The following is a 25,891-nucleotide window of genomic DNA, read 5'->3' on the forward strand; positions in this document are numbered from 1 at the left end:
GTGTTACCTTTAACAAATGTTGACTAGGTTTTTTTTCAAGACAGGATTTTTCTGTGTAGCCCTGGCTGTCCTGCATCTTGCTCTGTAGACAAGGCTAGCTTCTACATTCTGAGTGCTGGGATTAAAGACAGGCACCACCTTGCCCAGTTCTCACTAGATATTTTATAAAACATCCAAAGACTGAGTTCCTGCATGGTTATTGTTGTGTGCTGAGTGGATCACTCCTTCCACCATGGCAGTGCACTTGCCGGTGTTCTCTTGGTGGTGGTGTTCTCACCAGGAGTGAGGAAACCAAGTATTAAAGTAAAGGTTTACATTGTGCTGAAATTGCTCCAGTATAAGCCTATCTTCCTTTGTTTTTTATTTTTTCATATTGTATAATTATGTAGAGCTTCATTTTCTGTTTGTAGAGCCTCTGTCCAAGATACAGAAATGGAAGGTGAACTATTTATTTATCAAACTGTATCAAAGGTACAGCTACTTTGTCAATTAATTTCTCTAAATGTGTTATGTCATCCTGAATTGTGTAGATTTAATTTGGTATACAACAATCACCTTAATTTCTAAAAGGCAAAGTTAACAACAGACACGAGGATAGGCTTTTGAAAGGATGTCAGGAGACTGGGTGCTCTAAAGCTAACAAACTGTAGTAAAAAAGTAGACTTTTCCTATAGGAATGCATGTGCTTGGTCTCATGACTGAGAATGCCTTTCAGTCTAACACTGTGCACTTTTCCTGTTAGAGTTCTCAGTATGTGCAGTGTGTTGCTGGCTGTCTGCAGCTGATGCTCCGGGTCAATGAGTACCGTTTTGCTTGGGTGGAAGCAGATGGGGTGAACTGGTGAGTGAGTGTCCTTTACTTTTATTGTAGAATGACATTTAAAAACATTTCTCCTTGACATTTTAAAATAAATTAATATTTATTAAATATTAAACTAAATTTATATGACTGCAGCTTTTTGTATAATGGCAAATTAATTATAATGAACAAAATATTAATATAATTAGTGAAATAATATTTAATAAGGTGAAATAGCACAGGATACTCTAATCCCATAGTATGTTATAGGTGTATAACAGGTGTAGTTAACCCATTTGGTTATTGAAAGATACAAAAATTTTGTTTTACTAAGCCAAAAGCAGATACCTTTTACCCCCAATCAGGGAACCTATAAGTGTGAATTAATGTTACAAAATAGCAATCTGTCTACAGATGATATATATGTATATGTATTTAATTCCAAAAAATAAAATACTCATTGTTTTAGATCCTCTTGGCATATATAGGTAGATCAAATTTGATATTGTCATTACTACTATTAAACAACTTTGAAGGACAATTGACAGTGTTAAGTATCTCAGAAAGGAAATAAACTTTTTAATTTTTCTATTGCAATCAAAATTTCTCTTTCTTTTTGTTGCTTTTCAAATCATAACTAGGAAGGATGTGAGGAGAAAGAATTTCAAGTGTTCCCTATTTGAAGAACTGGTCACTGATTGCTAAAAACTCTACATTTTAATTAGCTTATTGAGCTGTTTGGTTAAAAACCCATTATATATATGATACAGTATTTTCTAAATATTTATATGGGAGAACTATCTTTTTCATTGTGTTGTATATTTATTGACTATACTCGCTGTCTACTAACTTTAAGCTCTTGCCAGTTTCTCTGAAGGAGCCATCATTGTTGATGCCTGCCTCTTTGGAGACTTTTGTACTTTGGTTTCAGCAGCTGTGTTCTTTCCCTATGCTCCCCACATCTCCTGTGGTGTCAGAAAATTTTTAGAGGCTAATTGGTTAAAGAATTAACTAGATACATATTTGCTAACTTCCCCCCCCCCCCGAAACTAAAGCAAAGGATGATACCGTCTCTAGATCTGGGGTTAGGATCATAGAAATTCACATGCTTGGAGGACTGAGTAAAGCTGAAATTTAGACCTCTGAGGAGGAGGTTGTCCTGATGTTGGTGTCTGGTTTCTGAGAAAGAACTTTATGTCAGGCCTCTTGGGTGGGGGCACACACTGATGGCTGGTGATGGTGTCTCTGAGGCGTTTTCTTTTAGACCCGAACAACTGTGATTGAGTTGGCTGTTGCCATGGGGAAGATGTATTACCCTGTGAGGAAGGGTTTGACTGGGTGATGCTCACAGCAAGTACTTTTTGTCTGCCCTTGTAGTCAGCCTCTAGCTTCCCATACTGGGACCTAATCTAATGCACTGTCTAGGGCATCAGCAAAGCAAAGTATAGAAAGCTTGCTTTAGTTACTGGGAGAGAGCAAAGGAATCAAGCATTAGGATGTTGATACTATAAAAACACCTAATTTCGTAGCAGTTGGGGTACTGAAAGCATTGAATAAAAGCAGTTTTTTTTCTAACAGCCTAATCTGAAAAGAAACATGCACAGAACATTAGGCATAGTCCAGTGAACACAAAGAATGTGGAGCTGAGACAAGTGTATACCTGAACAACTTTTAGATTCACAGAAAGTTACAGTACCGATGTCTTCCTCTTCTTACCATTTTTCCATATTAATATTTTGGGTTAGTATGATATACTTTTTCAAATTGATGAACAGTGTTGATGTTTGCTAAAAGCTGTAGCTTATACTCTAGGACAGTTTCGTGGACATTCTGTGGATTTTGTGCTTCTTTAGTTCCGCTGTCTTTCTTAGTTGTCTTATTTGTAGCTTGTGACCGTTGTTGGATGTAGATATTCCTCAGGGATATATACTTAGATTCTTTTTTTCTCTTACACATTCTCTCCTTCAGTACAATGAGAATACTGCTTTCACTTCAAGGGAATATTCTCAGTTTCCCAGTTTTCTAGAAGCTTCTGACATTTTTATGATTCCCAAATTCTGTGATGTATTTATTTCACAGGCTGTATTTCTTTCCCCAAAGTCACCACGTCATTTTTCTGGGGTTCTTACCTATTTAAAAAGTCTTCCCTTGGTTGTATAAACTGAAAGTCTTCCTATAAAATTGACCTGAAAGGTAGAGACGTTCACTTTGTCAGCACACCCTGTTGATTTTGCCTGCAGCCCTCTCTCTTCAGACCCTGGCTCCCTTTCTCACTGCTTCCTTGCAGAGGTGCTCCTGCTTCCCAAGGTCCCATGCCTTCCAGAGAGGATGATGGTCCTAGTGAGTTGTGGTCTGGCTGTGAGTTAGCTGAGTGCTGTGGCTGCTAGAGAGGAAGCTGAAGACAGTTCAGAGACTTGCTCCTTCAGTGTAAGCATATTTCATTTTTTTGATGTGCTGGAATGAAATATTTTTCCCTCCCCCTCTGTTCTTTTTCAGCATAATGGGCGTTTTGAGTAACAAGTGTGGCTTTCAACTCCAATATCAAATGATTTTTTCAATATGGCTCCTGGCATTCAGTCCTCAGATGTGTGAACACCTTCGCCGGTACAATATCATTCCTGTTCTATCAGACATCCTTCAAGAATCTGTCAAAGAGAAAGTAACAAGAATCATTCTTGCAGCATTCCGTGTAAGTCCTCAGAGGGAGATTGTTATTGTTGTTGGCATGTGTATGTGTGCAGCATTTTTTACTGTGATCGTCTTTGAAAGGTGATAAGTAAGGCATGTAACTGAACAGAATGTATTACTTGGAGAAGAAGTGTACTTTGGTTATATTCAGATGGAGGAAGTCCCTTTCTGTTGCAGTGCCTGCTGCAGGACTATGAAAGGAGTTTTTTCTCAGGTCCTGTATTTTAGTCTGGAGGTATGTTTCAGATCCTGGGTCTCCTGATTAGGAGCATACTTCTGAGTCAACTGTAAAGACTTCCAATATATAAACATTACAGTTATGTTGTCAGGATATTATAATTTTGTCAGCTATAAAAATGAGCTTAAAGATGAGGAAGCTTGAGGAAAGAGAGTCACTTTGTTATATAACAAAGTAATGTTAAGTGTTTCCTCAAAGCCATTGTCAACATTCTGTGAATCCATTTTCTGGTCATTTTGTTGGTTGCCTTAGGATTCAGATGAGTTTCTGGGAGATGCCTACCCAAGTGATAGTACTGAACATGTTTCATGTGCTGCTTATTACTCTGTGACAGGTATCCTTCTCGGGGATTCCATTTGTTAACTGGTGGTCTCCAGAGCCCTATTATAAGTGGCTATTGTTACTGGTAATATATGAGGATCTTGCTATTTGAATTGGTCTTCACTTTGCAAATGAAATGTTGAAGACAGACATTCCCAGGAAGCATCTGATTTGCAAATCCAGTTTGCTTCAGAATCTGCTTTGAACCATTTGCTTTTGTGTTTACTTAAAATAAACAGCAAGAAGTCATAAACAAAACGAAGTATACAGTTGTGTTTTGAAATTTTAAGTAGTGTTATTAGATTTGTCAAAGAATAGTCACTAATATCTTTTAGACATTTCTAGACATGTAGATATAATATGTAAATAGGTATATGATTTTGGTTTAAACTTACAGATATAGATGACATATTATAGGGTTCTGCAACTTTATTCTTTTAAAAATAAAAAGATTAAGTATAATTATGCACATATGTGAGAAGGGTTGAACGTGTCTGGGTGCTCTGAGAGGCCAGAAGTGGGCATTGGGTTCCCTGGGGCTAGAGTTACAGGCTGTCAGCTGTCTAGTGTTATTTATCGGAACTGAACTTCGGACTTCTAGAAGAGCAGCAAGTGTTCTTAACCTCTGAGCCGTCTCTGCAGCTCCTACAACTTTAATCCTAACAGTATGGATTATGTGTGCTTTAATTTCTTTCTATGTAGATCTTCAGTATTCCTTTAGTCATGTTACGGTACAGTGGGTTACTATGAGTATTAATTCATAGTGGGGGCATGAGGTATTTGAAGTTTATTTTATATGTCCTTGAATATTAATTGCTGAACAAAAGGCATACCCTTTCTTTTAAAAACATTCTTATAGTTAATGCCAAATAATCTTTCAAAAATGTGCCAGCTGACATTTTCATCTGCTGTGTACTGAGTCTGTTATTCTTTTGTCTTCTCACACTTACCATCTCCAGTCTTTCTCACACTTACCATCTCCACTCTTTCTCACACTTACCATCTCCAGTCTTTCTCACACTTACCATCTCCAGTCTTTCTCACACTTAACCATCTCCACTCTCACACTTACCATCTCCAGTCTTTCTCACACTTACCATCTCCACTCTCACACTTACCATCTCCAGTCTTTCTCACACTTACCATCTCCACTCTTTCTCACACTTACCATCTCCAGTCTTTCTCACACTTACCATCTCCACTCTTTCTCACACTTACCATCTCCACTCTTTCTCACACTTACCATCTCCACTCTTTCTCACACTTACCATCTCCAGTCTTTCTCACACTTACCATCTCCAGTCTTTCTCACACTTACCATCTCCACTCTTTCTCACACTTACCATCTCCACTCTTTCTCACACTTACCATCTCCACTCTTTCTCACACTTACCATCTCCACTCTTTCTCACACTTACCATCTCCACTCTTTCTCACACTTACCATCTCCACTCTTTCTCACACTTACCATCTCCACTCTTTCTCACACTTACCATCTCCACTCTTTCTCACACTTACCATCTCCACTCTTTCTCACACTTACCATCTCCAGTCTTTCTCACACTTACCATCTCCACTCTTTCTCACACTTACCATCTCCACTCTTTCTCACACTTACCATCTCCACTCTTTCTCACACTTACCATCTCCACTCTTTCTCACACTTACCATCTCCACTCTTTCTCACACTTACCATCTCCACTCTTTCTCACACTTACCATCTCCAGTCTTTCTCACACTTACCATCTCTACTCTTTCTCACACTTACCATCTCCACTCTTGTTTTCTTTGGAGTCTGCTGTGAAGAGTAGTCCATTGCTTTAATAATAAAGTGAGGCATCTTTTTTGTTTATTTTCTTTTGTTCTTTGAGAATTACGTACAAGTGTTTTGATCATATTTACCTCCTTCAACTCTTCCCTTCCCAATAATTTTGTGTCCTTTTTGGGGGTTTCTTTCTAATTTGTGTTAACCAAATGTTATGGCTTTCCACTGGAGCACGGTCACCTTATCAGGAGCTACACTGTTGAGGAAACTGGTCCCTTCTCTCCCCAGCCTTGTACTAACATTAGTAAGAATAGAGTGGTGTTGTGATTTTTAAGAAGTGGCACAACTATTTTACTAATAACTTATAAAATGTAAGCATGCTATTTAAGCCGGGTGATTTTGGCTTACATGTATAATCACAGAATGTCAGAAGCAGAGGCAGGAGCAGCAGAAGTTTAAGGTCAATTTGACTCTAGTGAATTTGTGGCTAGCCTAGTGTGATAGCTATTCCTAGTTGTCAATTTGACTATATCTGGAATTAATTAAAATCCTTGGCTCGGTATGCCTGCGGAAATTTTATGATTAAATCCTTTTAAGTAGGAAGATCCACCTTTAATAATCTGGGCTACACCTTCTTGTGCAGCCTATCTATAGGACAAGAAAGAAGAGCTGAGACTTCCAGACCCATGGACTGAACAAGTACTGGACTCTTGGCCTCCCTGTTGGTAGACAGCTACTGGTCTCCTTTGTATATTCATTCTGTTCCTCTAGTGAGCTCTGATTAATATGCCATGTCTGTGATCCCAGCACTTAGTAGGCAGAGATAGGAGAATTCTGAGATACATTCCAAGTCCCTGTTTCAAACAAAACAAAATTGCTATATTTATTTTTTTTACTATATTTACTTTTACCCTTAATGAATGTAATTTATTATAATTTTGGGTGTTTATTTTTGCATATCAGATTATTTAAAATAAACCTATACCATTGAAATAAATACTATTTTTTGGCTTTCTCTGCTAAATATGGGTTAATGCAATAATTTCTGTGAATAAACTGAGGGCCAAACCTCAAAGCAATGTTTTTAGACATCCATATTCTCAGGTCTGATTCTGGTGGATCCATACATGAGGATATGGTAAAGCCATCTGATTTATATCATCAAATAGTTGGAAAATGTAAACTCATCCTCAAATTACCTTCAGAACTTTTACCCAAAGAGGTAGTCTGATCATGATATAGTCATGTTTACTCCCATGTCTTTAAACTCAGAAGGAATCGTTTGTGCTGATTGCCCAGGGAAGCTTGTCAAACGTAATGGACTAAACAAGGGTACCCATTGCCAGTCGTTTCTTTTTTCTGTTTAATTGAATGAATTTTAGTTTTGAAAATGGCAATACCAGTTATTTATAGCAGATGCTGAGCTTATAATTGCATTTTTTTTTTTTTTGATTTTCGAGACAGGGTTTCCCCGTAGGTTCCTGTCCTGGAACTAGCTCTTGTAGACCAGGCTGGCCTCGAACCCACAGAGATCAGCCTGCCTCTGCCTCCCAAGTGCTGGGATTAAAGGCATGCGCCACCACCGCCCGGCTTTATAATTGCATTTTTAATTTTCAGTTCCTAAAGTTAATTAGCATGTTTGAAGACAGTGACTAAAGCATATGCTGTCAGCTTTGCTGTCTAGAGTTTTTCTGTCTCTTGTTTTATCCCACCTTGGATTTACTTAGACAAGAGCCTGCATTTTATCTTAGATTATAAAGCAAATTATATTTTTTTATGATTTTCATCAGGAAAGCATAACAAAAATTACCAAATTTTTACATAAAAATTCTCAGGTCTATCCCCCCCCCCCCCCCCCCGAAACTCTCCCAGTGTCTCTCTCATGAAAGTTTTGGCTTGCTTATTAGGGCACCGGTGTGAAAGAGGTCAAGGAAAGACTTAAGGCATTTTCATTTTGGGATGAGTCCTTTGATTAGTGCTTCTGAAAGTGGTCTGCCTCCGCGCCAGCAGTGGATGTTTATAGAAAGCAAAATGAGCGTGGAGAGATCAGGAACTTGACAGATATTCTGTCTATTGAATTTTATAATACATATTGTTGATAGTTTTAGAGTTGACTGTGCATGTGGACCTCTTTCGTTAGTTCTGAGTCTCTTATGTACAAAGCAGATTGGGACAGAAGAGAGATTCTGGTGGATCGTGTCTGGAGGTTAGAAATGAATTGGGTGGGATGAAGTTAGGTGACATGAGGGTACGGGGCTGGTATAGGCATGTGCTTCCTGTTCCAAGCTTGGAATGTGGAGAGGTAGATCTTGTGGAATACACATATTGGCTATGGTATGGTATCCCGTGGCTTGCCGGATAGGCAGGGAGGATCCTGGCTGAAGCCTAGAGCTCCTTTGCTATGCAGGCAAGGGAGGAGGAATGAGGAATCTGACTACTGAGTGTGATGGTTGGAGGCAATGCAGAAGGGATCTGTGGTGGGTACAAGTAGGGTGCAGCCTGGTGGAAGCCTATTGGTTGCTGTGGTACAGGCTGGGGACATGAGACTAGCCTGGTACACAGGTTGTTAGACTCGGGTAGATCTAGCTGGTTGAAGGAGGTCAAGGGGGACTGACTAGAGTCGACCTGGAGGAGTACATGGGAACTCAGGGGTAGTGGATACAGTGACTAATCTGACTTCTTGCATTTCTTAAAAGTTCTACTATGTCACGAAAACACTGTAGGCTAGCAGCTAAACTTTTATAATACTGACCTTTGGAAGACGTTTCAAATTTAAACTAGAGGTATTTCATACTCAGAAATTGGCTTCTGATAAGAATTCAGGAAAGAAGGATTCTAGATAGAGTGACCTCTAAAAAGTATTGGTTAAATGAGAAACAGAAGGAAGATGTAAAGAGGTGTGGATGTCTGCAAACATCATATACTTTATCAATGTCTCTGTCCCAACCCAGAATTTCTTAGAAAAATCAACTGAAAGAGAAACTCGCCAAGAATATGCTTTGGCTATGATTCAGTGCAAAGTCCTGAAACAGTTGGAGAATTTGGAACAGCAGAAGTATGATGATGAAGATATCAGTGAAGACATCAAATTTCTTTTGGAAAAACTTGGTGAGAGTGTCCAGGACCTTAGGTGTGTTATCATCATAATTATCATCATTATTTGAGATAGGGTCTCATGTATCCCTGGCTGTCCTGGAACTCACTGTGTATTTCAGACTGGCCTCAAACTCACAGATCTTCCCAACTCTGCTGAGATTAAAGGTGTGTACCATCATGCCTGTCCTCACTATTCTTTTAAAAATTGCTACATATTGAATCTTTGAGATTCGTTTGACCTTGGAAAGAAGGGATCCTGCCTTAGTCTTCTGAGTAGCTAGATCTAGAGATGTGCACAGTGGGTTATATAACTTTTAAAGTAAATTTAAATTGATTGTAAAGTATTAAAATCATATTTTTCTACAATATGCTGTGTTTTCTACTGAAAGATTCTACATCGTTAACCATAGGTTCGAACATTTGGTTGTCCTTATTTGGAGAGATTGCCACCATTTTCTTTACATAACACTAGCTGGGTGGTGAATATAGCTGGCTTATATCCATTTTTATTATTATGTTTAGGATGAATATGAAAAATGCTACTTTACTTATACTCACTTGTCTATATTAAGTAAGTAAGTATATAACAGGCGTTCTGGTCAACTTACCTGCTATATAGTCTGATAATGTCAACATTAATGGTTGTATCTGTTAAAGCTGTATTTGAAAGTAAGTTCAAGCATGTATTGATACTGTCTGTTTAGTTGTTCTGTTAGTTATTTTTCACATTCTGTTAATCACTGAATTAAAGTGTTAATCCGACCAAATGAGATTAAAGACCAAATTCTTTGGTCAAATGAAGCAAGCTTTGTTTTCTGTCAGACACAGTTATTTCCCTAAAGCAGGATTTGAAAAAATAGCTCTGGACATAGGAAAAAGTGCGGCTTATATAACACAGCAACAAACAGAACAAACAAACAAACCAACCAACCAAGAAGGCTAGGGGGTTTTCAAGAGCTGGGGGATTTTGGTTACATAGGAACTTGTCTGGACATTTCAGAATTATTTGGCAGAAAATCTTATCAAGGTGCGTTCAAGGTGTGACTCAAACTCCATAGGGTGGGGAACATGTCAACTTCTAGAAAGAGTAAAGTATGGTCAGCCTGAATCTTGGAGCAAACAGAAAGGAACTTCTTCTGACCTTTCTGTTAAGATGTAGTCAGGCTGGTCCATCAGCGCCTGTGATAAAGTGATAAAGTTCCCTGAGGGGAGAAAGGTTTATGTTTGTTTTCCAGAGTGTATGCGTTCTATTCTGGGGTGGGAGGGCATGGTGGCAGGAGTTGTGACAGCTGTCATATTGCACCTGCAGTCAGGAAATAGGGAAGATGAGTGCTTGTGCTCAGGTTCTTTCTTACACAATCCAGGATCCCAGCCGAGAGATTAGAGACGTTGAAAACGGGCAAGTCCTTGTGCCTTGTCGTCATTGCTTCTTGTTACTGTGATAAATAATAAAATACCCTGACTGTACCAACTTAAGGGAGAAAGTATTTATGTTAGCGTCCAGCTCTCAAGGAATGTAGTCTATAATGAGAAATAATGGTAACAGATAGAGGAGGTGTGGTGGCAGCAGCAGGAATCTGGCTGCTTACATTGCATCTGCCCTCAGAAAGCAGAGAGGGAACAAGAAACTGAATGTGAAAAGCCGCAGGACCCACTTCCAACAAGACACACCACCTCCTAAACATTCCACAGTCATCTCAAACAGCACCATCATCTAGGAACCAAGTTTTAAAAGATGAGCCTCCCTGGGCCCTTTCACGTTCAAACCACAAACTTCAATTAACCCAATCAAGATAAGCCCCACAGTTGTGCCCAGAGGTATGTCTCAGTTTATTCTCTATCTCAAGTTGACAGATCAATTCACAGTAACTAAAACCACATTTAAAACAACCAGGTTACTGTATATATCCTATTGATTTTTGAATTCTAATATATTGAGTTTGTTACTGTATACAGATTTTTTTGCTCTTAATTTTGAAAGATTATTTCAACAGATCATGTCTATATTATTAGTAGTCATACTTAAAATTTATATGGATACACATGATTTTTGTTTTTGTGATATAGTAGGTTATATTATTTTATTTTAATAGTCTCTACTTTTTACTTATGTTCACAATAATATATCTACTGACCTGGCAAATTACACTCCTTTGATTATCATAGTAGAGATTATAATTTTTTCCCATGAATACATAGTCATATATTTATTTGGAGTAAAGATTTTGGGAACAAATAATGGTTTTAATATTTCATACTTCAATTTTGGCATGGTAGGATTTTAGTTCTTATGATTTGTTAGAGATTAAACTGTTTAAACTTACAGTAGTGGTTAATCATAGAGGGCAGTCACTCTTTATAGTTGTTATTTTAGTCCTTTTTTTTTTTTTTGAGACAGTCTCACTATTGTAGTTTTTGTTGTCCTAGAACTGGATATGTAGATCAGGTTGGCCTTGAACTAAAAGAAATCTGTCTCCTGCTTTCCAAGTATTGGGATTAGAGGTGTGTGTCATCAAGACTGGCTTCAGTCTTTGAAATTAAGTCATATTTTAATTTGCTTAATTTTGGGATACCTCTCAGATTCTTAAAACTGGAATTTATCCCTGTGATTTTATAGCTCATTTGATGAATACAGTTCAGAGCTTAAATCTGGAAGGTTGGAATGGAGTCCTGTACACAAGTCTGAGAAGTTCTGGAGAGAGAATGCTGTGAGGTTGAATGAGAAGAACTATGAACTCTTGAAGTAAGTTGGGATCACATGCTGTGCTCTTTAATTATTCAGATCCTCATCAACATTTGACTTTGTTATTCCCTAAGAATTAGGACTTCTGTGGTTTTAGTTTATGTTTTCTTGCTGAATTATATGTTGAATGCCTTTAGGCTTTTGATCAGCTAGGTATCATCTTCTCTTGGAGAAATACATGCCCAATTTGATGAGTTTTTTTTTTAAATTTTAGAGGAATTTGATATTTTGAACATGATTGTTTGCCATGTATACATTTAGAATATTCTCATTTTGTTTCATTCCATTTTACTCTTTATCTGTGTCCTTGGTAAACACAAGCTTTTAACTTTAAGAGACTCTATCTACTAATATTTCTATATATGGCTAGTGCTTGTCTATGTGTTGGTTAAGATTTTGCCTATCAAGGGCACAGAATATCCTTGTATTTTTTATTTTGACCTTTTTCTGTGGTACTGAGATTGAACCTAGGCCTAGACTTACCGGGCAAGTGCCGTACTCACTGTATTCCATCTTTTCCATTAAGATTTTCTCTTTCTTTTCTTCATTTTTCTTTCATCTCCTTCTCTTCCTGCTTTTCTTTTTGATGTGGAGACTCACTTTGTAGCCCAGGCTTGACCTGGAACTCCTGGCACTCCTCCAGACTCAGCCCGCCCCCAACATGCTGGTATTACAGGTGTGTATTATTGATCTTTGCCTGCCTGTCCTTCCTTTCTGTTTTGGAAGAGCCTTACTAAATAGTGTTTCCAAGTCAGTTGTGGCAATTAATAAATCTCAAGTATGTAACAGTTTCAACATTGAAATAATCTGTTAAATGCTATCTACACAATGAAGCTATCTTTTTATTTTGTTTGTAGAGGCTTTGTTGTTTAACCTTATATTTAGATCTCTAGTCTTATCAGGAGTTGAATTGTGGTTGTGAAGCTGGAGTCAAAATTCACTCTTTCCTTCTTTATATGACATCTAATTGAAAATAGTACTTCCTAGGTTGGAGATGTGGCTCAGTAGATAAGAGTGATGCTTGCTGCACAATCATCAGGATCCCTAGCTGTTGTAGGAGGTTGCTTTTTTTCGTTCCTGGCTGCTCAGCCCCTAAATAATCACTCAGAAACTATATTGTTTAAATCACTGTTTGACCAATAATTTAAGCATATTGCTAGCTAGCTCTTACATCTAGAATTAACCCATTTTCATTATTTTATATTTTACCACAAGACTTATGGCCTACCTACAAGCTTCTGGCTGGTGCTCGCGTCTTTTTCCTTTGGTGACTTCATGGTGTCTCTTTGACTTGGCCTTCTTTGTCCCAGTATTCAGTTTAGTTTTCCCTGCTAGCTCTTCCCTGCCCTATCACAGGCCAAGGTAGATTCTTTATTCATTAACCAATAAAAGCAACGCATATACAAAAGGACCTCCCATACCACCTAGCACTTACGTAAAAAGCTGGGTGTGGTCTCATGGACATGTAACTTCAGTGTGGTATGATTAGGGTGGGAAGGTGGACAGAGACAGGAGGCTCCCCAGGACTTCCCCCAGCTAACCTAACCAGAGAAACTGGCAACTTTCTCCTTCACTGAGAGACTGAGTGATAAAGACACCCATGTTCTTCTCTAGCCTCTGTGCATGTATGCACACAAAATTAAAAAAACAAAAATAGTATTTGCCTTTGGGTTCTGCAGCTCTGTCCTTGTCATGATAAGATGACTAAATGTGTACACCTTGCTTTTATAGTGAGATATTTATGTACCACATACTTAATCTATTTTAAACATATACTTCAGTGATTTTTGGTGTATTTACAGTTGTGTACAACTGTACAGTACTGTTAATTTTGGAACATTTCATCACTTCAAAAATGAAATTCTGCCAGGCAGTGGTGCACTTACCTTTAATCCCAGCACTTGGGAGGCAGAGGCAGGCAGATCTCTGTGAGACAGGCTCCAAAGCTACAGAGAAACCTTGCCTTGAAAAACCCAAAAGTAAATAAATAAATAAATAAATAAATCCCAATGCTCCTTAGCTGTTACCTCTTTATACAACTCATTTGTTTGACCTTCAGCAACCTTTATGTTTCTATGAATTTGCCCATTATAAAATTTTATAAATAAATGTAATTATCTATTTGTCTTAAAAATGTTTTATTAGTAGGGTGGCAGTGACGCACACCTTTAATCCCAGCACTTGGGAGTTAGAGGCAGGTGAGTTCGAGACCAGCCTAGTCTGTGAAAGAAGTTCCAGGACACCTAGGGCTACACAGAGAACCCTCTATTGAAAACAAAGCAATTTTTTAAATTAATTTATAACAAACTTTGTACGTATATAGTGCATTGTGATTGTTGTCACCCTCGCCCTTTCTTTTCTTCCTCCACCTCCTTTGTACATTCTCTGTCCCTCATTCACGTTCTTTTGTCCTTTGACACTGGGATCTCTCCCTTACCAGGTATCCAGAGCTCATCCATATTGCAGTGTTTACGAGTATTTTATTCATTTCTCCATATGGATCAACAGTACTCCAGTGTACACATAAACCCATGTGTTGTTATAACTCACTAGTTCATGGACAGTTGAATTCTTTCTCCCTTTGACTATGAGCAGTGATCCCACCAGTAATGCTCTCTGTACAAGTGGATGTTCCAGCCTGTTCTCTTCCTGCCTGTCCTTCCTTTTGCCTGAGGCAGCTAGCTAGTCATACTGCCGGGGCAGTCAGGGAGTGGGGGAAGGGGAGGGACTGGGAGCTTGGAGATGGCTCAGTGGTTAAGAGCATGTGCTGCTCTTCCCGAGGACCCAGATTTGATTCCCAGCACCTATATAGCAGCATCATCGGTAACTCCAGGAGGATTATTTGCCCTCTTCTGGCTTTTGCAGGCACCTGGAGTGCGTATAGACAAAACAGGCAAAGAAGCAGAGAGGCACGAGTTCTGGGTTCACGCCACTTTCTCCTTTTTATGCAATCTGTATTCCAGCCTAGTATTAGGATGCTGAGTAATATGGTAAATAGGCTTAACTCTTTGTGGGAACTGCCAGACTGCTTTTCAAAGTGGCTGTGCAGATTGTATAATTCTCATTTCTGTGCCTTTTAACCAAGATTGAGGATTGAACCAGGGCTTTATCCATACTAGGCAAGCTCTGTACTACTCTACACTAGCCTAAGACTTATAATTGTTTGGATTTCTGCCTTTTGACTTTGTCTTAAGGTAATGAATGATATTCCACTGACACCCCCCCCCCCAACCGCACTGGGTTTTGTTGTTGTTGTATTACCTGATGGTTAATTATCTCAAGTAGCTTTCTTCTCCCCTCCCTCCCTCCCTCCCTCCCTCCCTCCCTCCCTCCCTCCCTCCCTCCCTCCCTCCCCCCTTTCTCCCTCCCTCCCTTTGATTTCTTCTACTTTTGGTATCTTAACAAAACAATTTATGAAGATTATGAAGATGTACCCAAGAATTTCCCTTTCATTCCACTTCTCCCTTCCTCTTCTCTCTTCTCTCTCTGTAGGATACACACACACACACACACACACACACACACATACACACACACGCACGCACGCGCCCGCGTTCTATGTGTATAGTTCTGAGTACCTTGAACTTGAGAGCCTCTTTTAGCCTCACAAATGCTAGGATACAGGTATATGCCACTTTATTCAGCTTATTTCCTATTTTACATTAATGTGGTATGTTCATTATGGTCAGTGAACCTTTGTCTCAGGGAAGGGTGAGTAGTTACAATGCTTATTTCCTCTGCTTTCACAGTACACATATGACTCCTCCCAACCTCACCTTTAGTTTTTATTACACTCTGTGTTGAGTGCAGAGTTGTTGTGCTGACTTTTCCTGGTGAGACACAAACAAACATCTATTCACCTCAAATAGGGCTCCAGTTACAGGGCACAGTACAGTCTACCGAAGTCTAGCTTAGTGAACTGATGAGTTTTTTCAGGTGACTTACAGGACATGGGTTAGAGGTGGCTTCCAGGAGTGTGGGTGACTCTGAAACAGCTACATTACTGCGAATTCCCACCCCATCGTTGATGAGGACTTCATGGAAACAGTATCATGGAGTCTTCCTTTTAGTTAGCAGCTAGCAACTGTCTAGTTCCAGGGGTTCTGAGGTCCTCTTTTAGCCTCCACAGGCACTGTATGAACAAGGTGCTGAATATATGGAGGCAAAACACATAAAATGAAAATAAAATAATTTAAAAAAGAACATGGACAATTTGGAGTATTTAAAATATAAATATTTGGAAAACTGAGTGTATATTTTGTCATTTTCTAGATTTTCATGTGTTTACATTGAAGGAGTTTTTGTCAAGGTCTGTTTTATGTAATATATGGAGGCAGACAGCAGATAATAATTTGTAATTTTAAACATGTGTTATGAAGCAATTACTTCTGAGTCTCATTTAATCATAAATGGGTTGTGAAGAATGTATTTATATCAGTAAGAAAATGAGCATTTGTAATAGATCCTCATTCTTTTTTTTTCTTGGTGATTTTGGAATCTCAATTTCAGTTAATCCAGAAGATAGAAGGTGTGAATTACTACTTAATGATCCTCTGGTTGACAGTGTCCTCATTTTTGCTTCCTGTCATTTAGAGATTTCAGGGAGTTGACAGGTTGAGATGGTAGCAGAAGAAGAGCTGTGGGGAGACTTGCAGTTTCAATATTAGGAAATGTCAGACAAATGCCATCTAGAAATGAAACAGTGTTTATAGGTTTGGACATGTTTGGGCTATTTGTTTTTAAAAAGGCTGGCGTACAGTTCTTGGATTCCTAATCTTGGCTTCTCCGTCCAAGTGCTAGGATTATAGGGTTGGCACCACACCTAGTGTAGAGTCATACAAAATTTTAGCAAACTTAAGAGTTTTATTACAAGTAAGCATTTATTTTAGTGTATATAACATAAACAAAGATAGCGTAATAACAATTTCCTAGTAAACATTTTTAGAAGGCTTATATTTTATGAACAAGTGGTTTATATGTGATCAAAAAACTAAATGGTTTTGTTTACTATTAAATATTTTATTTTTTAAAATATTTATTCATTGATGGGGATTGCATTGAATCTATAAATTGCTTTGGGTAGAATTGCCATTTTTACTATGTTGATCCTCCCAATCCAAGAGCAAGGGAGGTCCTTCCATTTTCTGGTATCCTCCTCAATTTCTTTCTTCAATGCCTTAAAGTTCTTGTCAAATAGATCTTTCACTTCCTTGGTTAGAGTTACCCCAAGATATTTTATGCTGTTTGTGGCTATCGTGAAAGGTGAAGTTTCTCTGATTTCCCTCTCTGCTTCCATATCCTTTGTGTATAGGAGGGCGACTGATTTTTTGCATTTGATCTTGTATCCTGCCACATTACTAAAGGTGTTTATCAGCTATAGGAGTTCTTTGGTGGAGTTTTTGGGGTCGCTTATGTACACCATCATATCATCTGCAAATAATGAAAGTTTAACCTCTTCCTTTCCAATTCGAATCCCCTTGATCCCCTTATGTTGTCTTATTGCTATTGCTAAAACTTCAAGCACTATATTGAAGAGGTATGGAGAGAGTGGACAGCCTTGTCGTGTTCCTGATTTTAGTGGGATGGCTTTGAGTTTCTCTCCGTTTAGTTTGATGTTAGCTGTTGGTTTGCTGTAAATAGCTTTTATTATATTTAGGTATGACCCTTGTATCCCTAATCTCTCCAAGACTTTTATCATAAAGGGATGTTGAATTTTGTCAAAAGCTTTTTCAGCATCTAATGAAATGATCATATGGTTTTTTTCTTTCAGTTTATTTATATGATGGATTACATTGATAGATTTTCGTATGATGAACTAGCCCTACATCTCTGGGATGAAGCCTACTTGATCATAATGGATAATTTTTCTAATGTGTTCTTGGATACGGTTTGCCAGTTTTTGTTGAGGATTTTTGTGTCGATGTTCATGAGTGAGATTGGCCTGTCTTTGTGTGGTTTTGGTATCAGAGTGACTGTAGCTTCATAAAAGGAATTTGGCAATGACTCTTCTGTTTCTATATTGTGAAATACATTAAGGAGTATAGGTATTATGTCTTCTTGGAAGTTTTGGTAAAATTCCGCATTGAAACCATCTAGTCCTGGGCTTTTTTTGGTAGGGAGGTTTTTGATAACAGCTTCTAATTCTTCGTGACTAACAGGTCTATTTAGATTGTTCACCTGTTCCTGGTGAGGAGCAGAAGGAGGGAGAACATGAGCAAAGAAGTCAGGACCACAAGGGGTGCACCCACCCATGGAGACAGTGGGGCTGATCTATTGGGAGCTCACCAAGGCCAGCTGGACTGTGACTGAAAAAGCATGGGATAAAACCGGACTCTCTGAACATGACGGATAATGAGGGCTGCTGAGAAGCCAAGGACAATGGCACTGGGTTTTGATCCTACTTCATGTTCTGGCTTTGTGGGAGCCTAGCCAATTTGGATGTTCACCTTCCTAGACCAGGATGGAGTGGGGAGGACTTTGGACTTTCCACAGGGCAGGGAACCCTGACTGCTCTTCAGACTGGAGAGGGAGGGGGAGAGGAGTGGGGGGAGGGGGAGGAGGGGGAGGGAAATGGGAGGCTGGGAGGAGGCAGAATTTCTTTTTTCAATAAAAAACAAAACAAAACAAAAAAAATATTTATTCATTTTATTTGTATGTTTATGTGCCTGATTGTATGCTTGTGTAACCATGTGCATGCAGGAACCTGTGGAGGTTAGGTGTCAGATGAAACTAGAGTTATTTGTGAGCCATTGTGTGGGTGGGTGCTGGGAACCAAACCCCAGCCCTCTGCAAAAACAGTAAATCCTCTTAACCACTGATTCGTCTCTTTTTAAAAAAAAGTTATTTTATTTTTTGGGATTGTGATATGAGTACATATCTCTACTCCCTCCTCCAAATCCTCCCATATACTCCTTCAAATTCATGGCCTCCTTTAAACTAATTGTTATGCATGCATATAAGTATATAGATATATATTCCCAAGTATAACCTGTTCAGTCTTTATCATGTTACTTGCATGTTTGTTTTTAGAGCTGACTGTTTGGCATTGAACAACCAATTGGTGTGCTCTTCCCTGGGGAGGGAGGATCATCTGTCCCTTCTAGTCATTTCTTGAGCCCTCCTTTAAATGACACCTGAGCATCTTTAAAAAAATGAGAAGACTTTAAAAATTTCTCTGTCTGTCTCTCTCTCTCTCTCTCTCTCTCTCTCTCTCTCTCTCTCTCTCTCTCTCTCTGTGTGTGTGTGTGTGTGTGTGTGTGTCTTAGGTTCTATTACTGTGATAAAGATCTTGACCTAGAACATGTTGGGGGGAAAAACTGATTTTCCCTTTGCCAGGAGGTAACAGTTACAGATAGCTTCTTGGCTAGGGGTGGAACTCCTTGTCTGCACTCACCTCTCATTGCTGGTACCTTATCTGGCTCGTACCTGTGCAGGTCTTAAGTTACTGTAGTCTTTCAGTCCTGCTGTGTCTGGAGGACACAGTTTTCCTTGTAGTTATATGACCTGTTTCTTCCCATCTTTCCGTCTCTTCTTCCTCATAGATTCCTGAGTCTTGAGGGGAGGGGTTTGTTAAAGAGATCCCACTTAGGACTGAATTCTCCAAAATCTCTCAATCTCTGCACACTGTCCAGTTGTGGGTCTCTGTATTAATTTCTGTCTACCGCTACAAGAAACTTCTCTGATGTGAGTTGAGCAAGGCATTGATTTATGAGTATAGCAGCATGTTATTAGGAATGATTTTATTGCCATGCTCCCTTAGCAGAGTTAAAACTAGTAGTAGGTTTTCTTCCCCTAGGCCTGTGACCTGTCTAGTCTCATGTTATGTTTGGTGACTTGTGTGTAAATGGTTTTGCTTATAAGCTGTGGGTAGCCTGCGTATACATACAAAGGTTTGAAAAGCGCTGATACAGACATTATGGTGAAATCCTAGAATCTGCCTTGAGTGAGATATCAGTATTATACCTGTGTTATATTGTACTCTGTAGAAAAATACACAGCCTGATATTTCTGGATTACATTTTATTTCAGAATCTTGACAAAACTTTTGGAGGTATCAGATGATCCACAAGTCTTAGCTGTTGCTGCTCATGATGTTGGAGAATATGTTCGGCATTATCCTCGGGGCAAACGGTAAAAAAGAAAGACAAACCTATGTTTTCTTTTGATTTGTTGAAGCAATTCAAAGTTCTTTTCTAAGTTAGAGTAGATTGGTAGAGAAACTAATGAAGTAAACAAACTCAGTTAAAACTGAGCTCTATAAAAATATAAATACACTTGCAGTAATACTTCTATGTGATTGTCAGTAGAGAGTATTAGAAATTTCTCATTAAAAGTTTCCTTTGTTTGCAAATGTTAATTCTATAGCCATTTTATGAACATTGTTTTTCCCTACTACTCATAATCATAGAAATGAATTAGAGGTTGTTACTGACTAGTTATAAAACTTAAAAGTAAAATACAGGGTCTGTAAGGAAAAGTTATAGATGTATAATAATATAATTTGAATTTCAAAATGTTGAGATGTGGTTATACAATTAAATGTACTTAGACACATTGACAACAATGGATATGTTTATTTGACAGAGTAGTCTGAAAGCTTTCAGTACCTTGTTAGGCACACAGTAGACTAGTATGTTTCCAGAACAGAAGCAGAAGCATGGAATGCCCCCGGTATAGAATGTCAGCAGAAAGTTCTCTAGCTTTCTATTTGCATTCAGCAACACAGAGCAATCAGTTCCTTATGTCAGATGGAGCTTCTGTATCTTTTCTCTCTTGTCTTCATTGTTTTCCTAGCAAATAATCTTTTAAAATGTTGAATAATGTTTCATATTCTATCCATTTCACTGCAATCTTAGAAAATTGCTTTGCTATCTCACATTTGATTATGACATTTGGATGATAGCCTTAATTTATTAAGGTAATCACAACTGCTAAGATAAGGCATCTCATAAAATGACAGGAGTCGTTACCAAAGATAATGCTTTCTCATGGATTTGATACTCATAAAAGACAAGCAGTGGGCATTTTCTGCTGGCTCAGTGAAAAGAATCCCAGAAAAGACATTGAAATTTTGAGAGTCCCAATTCAGAAATAAAAGGAAGGAGAGAGGGAGGGAATCAGTCTAATGTCCCAACCCTTCAAACAGCCTTCACTGTTTCAGGCACCAACATGGAGTGTGCTATTTACTCTTGTTTTATAGTTGATATTTTCCTTAAGCTTTTTCCATTTTATTGAAAATTGATTATTTTTTCACAAAATATACCTGATAACAGTTTCCTGTGCCTGCATTTCTTCCAGTTCTTCCTCACTTTTTCTCCCATCTGGATCCACTCCTTTTCTCTCATTAGGAATCTTTCTAAAGGATAATAATAAAATAAAATAAGATAAAGCAGAAACTAACGTGTTGGAATTGGACAGCACAAGCAAACAGAAGGAAGAAAGCCCAAGAGAAGGCACAGGAACAAGACTCACTCATTGACACATTAAGAAATCTCATAAAAATACTAAACAGAAGCCATCATATGTACACAAATGACCTCGTGCAGACGCATGCAGGCCCTGTGCATGCTTCCTTGGTCTTGTGAGTTCATATAAGCTTTGATCATGTTGATTTAGAGGTCCCTTTTTCTTGGCATCCTCGATATGTTGTATGTTTGTTATTTTCAGAGCTGCTTTTGTGGTTAAAGATACACTTTTAAATCAGTAGCCTGTTATGTGAATTTATATAGAAAGCATAGCAGGCAGTTGTTGCTCCTAAATCGCTAATTTAATGATCATCATTGGGCTGTGGGGTTTAGTGGCAGAGCATGTACCCCTAGCAGAGCCCAGGTTTCTGTCTCTAGCTCAAAGCCTACAAAATTACATCAAGAAATTAAAATAGTAGATTGGTTATATTTACGCTTCAGTACTAGGAGCCCTTCATTCACACAGCAGTGACTGCTGCATGCAACTAGTCCTCCACTCAGTGACCCAGGAGTATTGTCGTCCGTTCAGTAGTTGGAGCATCCTTTCAGGCTCCTTTCAAGAGTAGTGTAAGCCAGGCAGAGGTGGCACATACCTTTAATTCCAGCACTTGGAACACAGAGGTAGGCAGAGCTCTGTGAGTTCGAGGCCAGCCTGGTCTATAAAGTGAGTTCCAGGACAGCCTGAAACCCTATCTCAGGAAACAAACAAACACAACAAAAATAAGTGGTTAGTGTAACTTCAAAACCTAAATGCCAGCAAGGGGCTTTTAATTTTATTTTTCTTAAAGCAATCCATTATCAAAAATCACCTTAAAGTTGAAGCATATGTTTTGTCTCCACACTGTAGTTGTTCAAAATGGCAGCAACTCCCTTTCCAGAATTTTTTTCTAACATAATATTTTTATTGATTGAGAATTTCAAACACAATGCACCTCAAACACACTCTCTTCCCCTTCCTATGAGGTTCACACTTTCACTCTTGTACGCCCCCCCCCCAACAAAAAAGAAAATTAAGAAAAAAATACCAAGTACAATTTGTTTTTTTTCATATACTCATCGGAGCATGGCCAGACTCCCCGTGGCAAGCTCCTTATAAATAACTGAGTCTTTTCTCGTCCCTTGCCAGGAGCCATCAGCTGTGCAGAGCTTCACTTCAGCTTCCGTATCACAAATTGTCAGGGCTGTCTTCTAGACTGTTTTGGGGATAGAGGAGGATGTTGTTGCAGAAGCCTTCAGTACCACTGCAGCAGACGCTTTCTTGTCCATGACAGCAGGTGGCAGCACAGACCATAGTACCATGGCCTCCAGTGTGCACATGGACCATGTCTGTCTCCATGGCCACACCATGGAAGATGGACCCCAGCATAGGTTCCTGGTGGCATCACGGACAACAGACCTCATTAAGGCCTCCAGTTGCAGCATAGACAGCTTGTCTGTTGTGATAAAACACCATGACCTTATACAGGAAAGCATTTAATTGGACTCACTGTTTCAGAAAATCAGAGGCCATGATGGTATAGGGAAGGCATGACCGCAGGAACAGGGGAGACCTCACATCCCCAAACCACAAATTGGATGCAGGGAGAGCACGCTGGGAATGGCACAAATCTTTTGAAACTTCAGTATTGCCCCTAGTGACATACTTCTTAATCTTTCCCAAATAGTTTTATCAGCTGTACAGACTGTCCTCATTCAACCAGCACAGTCTGTAACTCATTGAGAGTGATGTGAGATCTAATGCTAGCTTACTGCAGTTAGCTATTACTTTGGTTTTGGATATCCTTTGAGCCTTTGATATTTGGACTTTCCACTTGTGACCAGCATAAGTTTGAAAGAAATGATATCGTCACGGTCTTTTCTGTTTTGCAGGGTTATTGAGCAGCTTGGTGGAAAGCAGCTGGTGATGAACCACATGCACCACGAAGACCAGCAGGTCCGCTACAATGCCCTGCTGGCTGTGCAGAAGCTCATGGTGCACAACTGGTATGTCTTGGCATCTGTCTCATGTGGGCATTGCTCTGCTAGCTCTCACATTTATCCTATGAGCTCTTATGCAATTATGCCAGTGAATTATTGGTGATTTTAGATAAAACTTTTTGCACATGTTGCTAATATAGAGCAAAGACTCAATAATTTTAAAGAGATGAACTGCATTAAGGAAGATTCAAACTACTGATGCCAAAAATTGATTCAGGTGTAACTGAAATGGTCTTTGTGACAAAAACAAGTGTAGGATCCATGGTGTTGAGTGGACACAACTAGACTGCAGATTCCTGTTCAGCTCTGCAAGGTATCCACCGTGTAAGGTTAGCTAGACTTCCTTGTACCAGTTCACAGGAAGACACTGGAAGCTTATTGACTGACTCAAGTTCCATAGTCACAGTTCATTCATTACAGTGTTTTGTTTTTGAAGTAGCCAGAGTCATATTTTTTTCCTGTCTTTTTATTTTTAAAACTGAGATTATTGATCTATTTGTAGTTCCTCTAAAGACTGAACATAATGGTGAGCCCATGGTGTACTAGCTAGAACAAGTGATGGTTCCCTTTTGGAACAGCTAGTTTAGCTGTTTGTTGGCTGTTTGACCTTTGTAATAGATCATGTAGTTATATCATACTGAAGAGTATTCTAGGTCGAGACTATTTTTGTTAAAAGAATAGGTAATAAATATAAATCTCATATAACTGACAGAAATGTGATCAGTATTTCCAACAGAAAGAATGGTACATTAGGACAGGTCAGTCACATACTGTACAATAGAATATCTAGTTGTGCTGCTATGACCTCGTATATTAAATTTGACAGTCCTGCCAGTAAGCAACTTTCCCATAAACACTGACATCTGTGCATGTCTACAGCAGTGTTTGAGTGTTTGTGTTGTCCCTGTTAAGTGCTGGGCTGAAGATAGACTAGAATTGGGTGCAGTTTTACATAGAGCAGTTGGGTACGCTTCTTTGAATAGGCCAGATTCATAGCTCAGATAGTTATGCTGAGTTAATAGTGGGTAAGGAGCCAGGTATGCAACCTGATTATTGCAGTTAATTAGTGTTTCAGGTATAAGGAACGAGACAGGAAGTACAGGAAGCAGTACTGGGCATTGCTTGTTTAAAGTAATGCATGGGGAAAGGTTTCAGGACCTGGATGGTACTGAGGTATTGCAGGGAGAGACTTGGTGTTGGAAGAACTCTTTAGGGCACAGGCAGCTCCCACAATAGAAAAGAGGTGGTTAGAAGTTTTTACTAAGGCTAAAGATTTAACTTGAAAGTACAGAGTGAGCACCAGTGAGAGGACACCTTTGGGTACAGTTGCCGGGCATCTTGTATTGTATGCTCATGTTTGAGGCATACAAGAATGAAAACCATGGAAAAGATTTTTCTTTAAAGATTTATTCATTTTTATTTAACGTATATGAGTTTTTCCTGCATATATGTGCGTGCAATGCCCACAGAGGGTGTCAGATCCCTTGACCTGGAGCTACCATGGGTTGTGAGCTGCCATGTGGGTCCTACGAACCCATCTTTGGTCATCTGGAAGAGGAGCCAGTACTCTTCCCCTGGGGAGCCTTCTCTCCAGCCTGTTTGGTTTTTGCAGCAGGTCTCGTTAAGTATCCCTGGCTGACCTGATACTCATTTTGTAAATCAGGCTGGCTTTGACTTTAGAGAGATCTCCCTGCCTCTGCTGCACAAGTGCTTGGGTTAATGGCATGTTTTACCACACCTGGCCTCATTTAAAGTTTTTTTGTGTTTTGTTTTAATTGTGGAATGGCAAGGTTGGGTTTGTATTTCAAAAAAGAAAAAAATCTTATAGGCTCCTTTTTGCACAATGGATCTCATTGTTGGAGTAAGTCTGAAAACAAGAAGGTTGTTTGGGTTAGTTTAGTTATTAGACTGCTGATAGCAGTATGTGGTGGACTGAAGTGTTTCTCTTTTTCCTTTCTGTTGTGCAAGAACGTGAGCAAAGTATAGAGCTTTCCGGATCAACTCAGTGGGTAGAGTGTCTGTGACTGCGTTTCACGGGTTCCTATCTTTGTGTTACTGTTTTGTGAGTTAGGTTTTTCAATATAAATCAGTAATTTGGGAATTTAATATTTTGTGGCTAGTTTATATGTCAGTTATTTTGATGAATGTTCACATTTAATATAGTTGGAGGCTATTGTAACTTATATTTATTTCATAGATGTTTTTCTAAAGTTTATGTAAAAATAAGTTTTAATTTCTCCCCTTAAAAAAAACCAAAAAAGCAAAAACAAAACCAAACTATAGATGCCATAGTATAATTCTTGTTTTAGTAATTAAAAAATTACTTTAATTGTCCTCCTATTAAATGTCCTCAGGCATAATGTTTTTCTTTTCTTGTTCTTTGAGGGAGGGGGGCTGTTTGTTTAAATGTTTATTCTTGACATGAGAAAAAAGTATATACAACAGAAAGCTGACTTTATCCTTTGCCAGTAGAGAAAAATTTTTCATGAGGAGTCAGTTAAATCACCATACATTGAAAATTCCCTCCCCCCAATATAGGATGTCCTTTTGTATATGTGTTGCTTTTAATAGTTAATGAATAAAGCTGTTTGGGCCAGTGACTTAGCAGAGTAAAGCCAAGTGGGAAATACAAATATACATATACATTCATACACACACACACACTCGCGTGCGCACACGCGCGCGAGAGAGAGATAGAGAGAGAAGGTAGAGTCAACGAGACACCATGTATCTGCTGTAGGAGAAAGAGGCCAGAACATTACTGGTAAGCCATAGCCTCATGGCATTACATAGTTTAATAG

General features: G+C 38.9%; 1 protein-coding gene across 4 annotated transcripts in view; it reads left to right on the forward strand.

Moving 5' to 3' along the window:
- The window catches only part of Atp6v1h (ATPase H+ transporting V1 subunit H), a 66,237-nt gene that overhangs the window by 22,622 nt on the left and 17,724 nt on the right, over positions 1 to 25,891 (forward strand). For all 4 annotated transcript variants that reach the window (XM_075967076.1, XM_075967075.1, XM_075967077.1 and 1 more), the window contains 6 exons: positions 743 to 840; positions 3,295 to 3,487; positions 8,762 to 8,940; positions 11,524 to 11,649; positions 19,678 to 19,779; positions 22,983 to 23,096. In XM_075967076.1, the coding sequence (XP_075823191.1) occupies positions 743 to 840; positions 3,295 to 3,487; positions 8,762 to 8,940; positions 11,524 to 11,649; positions 19,678 to 19,779; positions 22,983 to 23,096 (812 nt within the window). The remainder of the gene's footprint in view (positions 1 to 742; positions 841 to 3,294; positions 3,488 to 8,761; positions 8,941 to 11,523; positions 11,650 to 19,677; positions 19,780 to 22,982; positions 23,097 to 25,891) is intronic.

Source organism: Microtus pennsylvanicus, chromosome 3 (genome assembly GCF_037038515.1).
Source record: "Microtus pennsylvanicus isolate mMicPen1 chromosome 3, mMicPen1.hap1, whole genome shotgun sequence".
NCBI lineage: Eukaryota > Metazoa > Chordata > Mammalia > Rodentia > Cricetidae > Microtus > Microtus pennsylvanicus.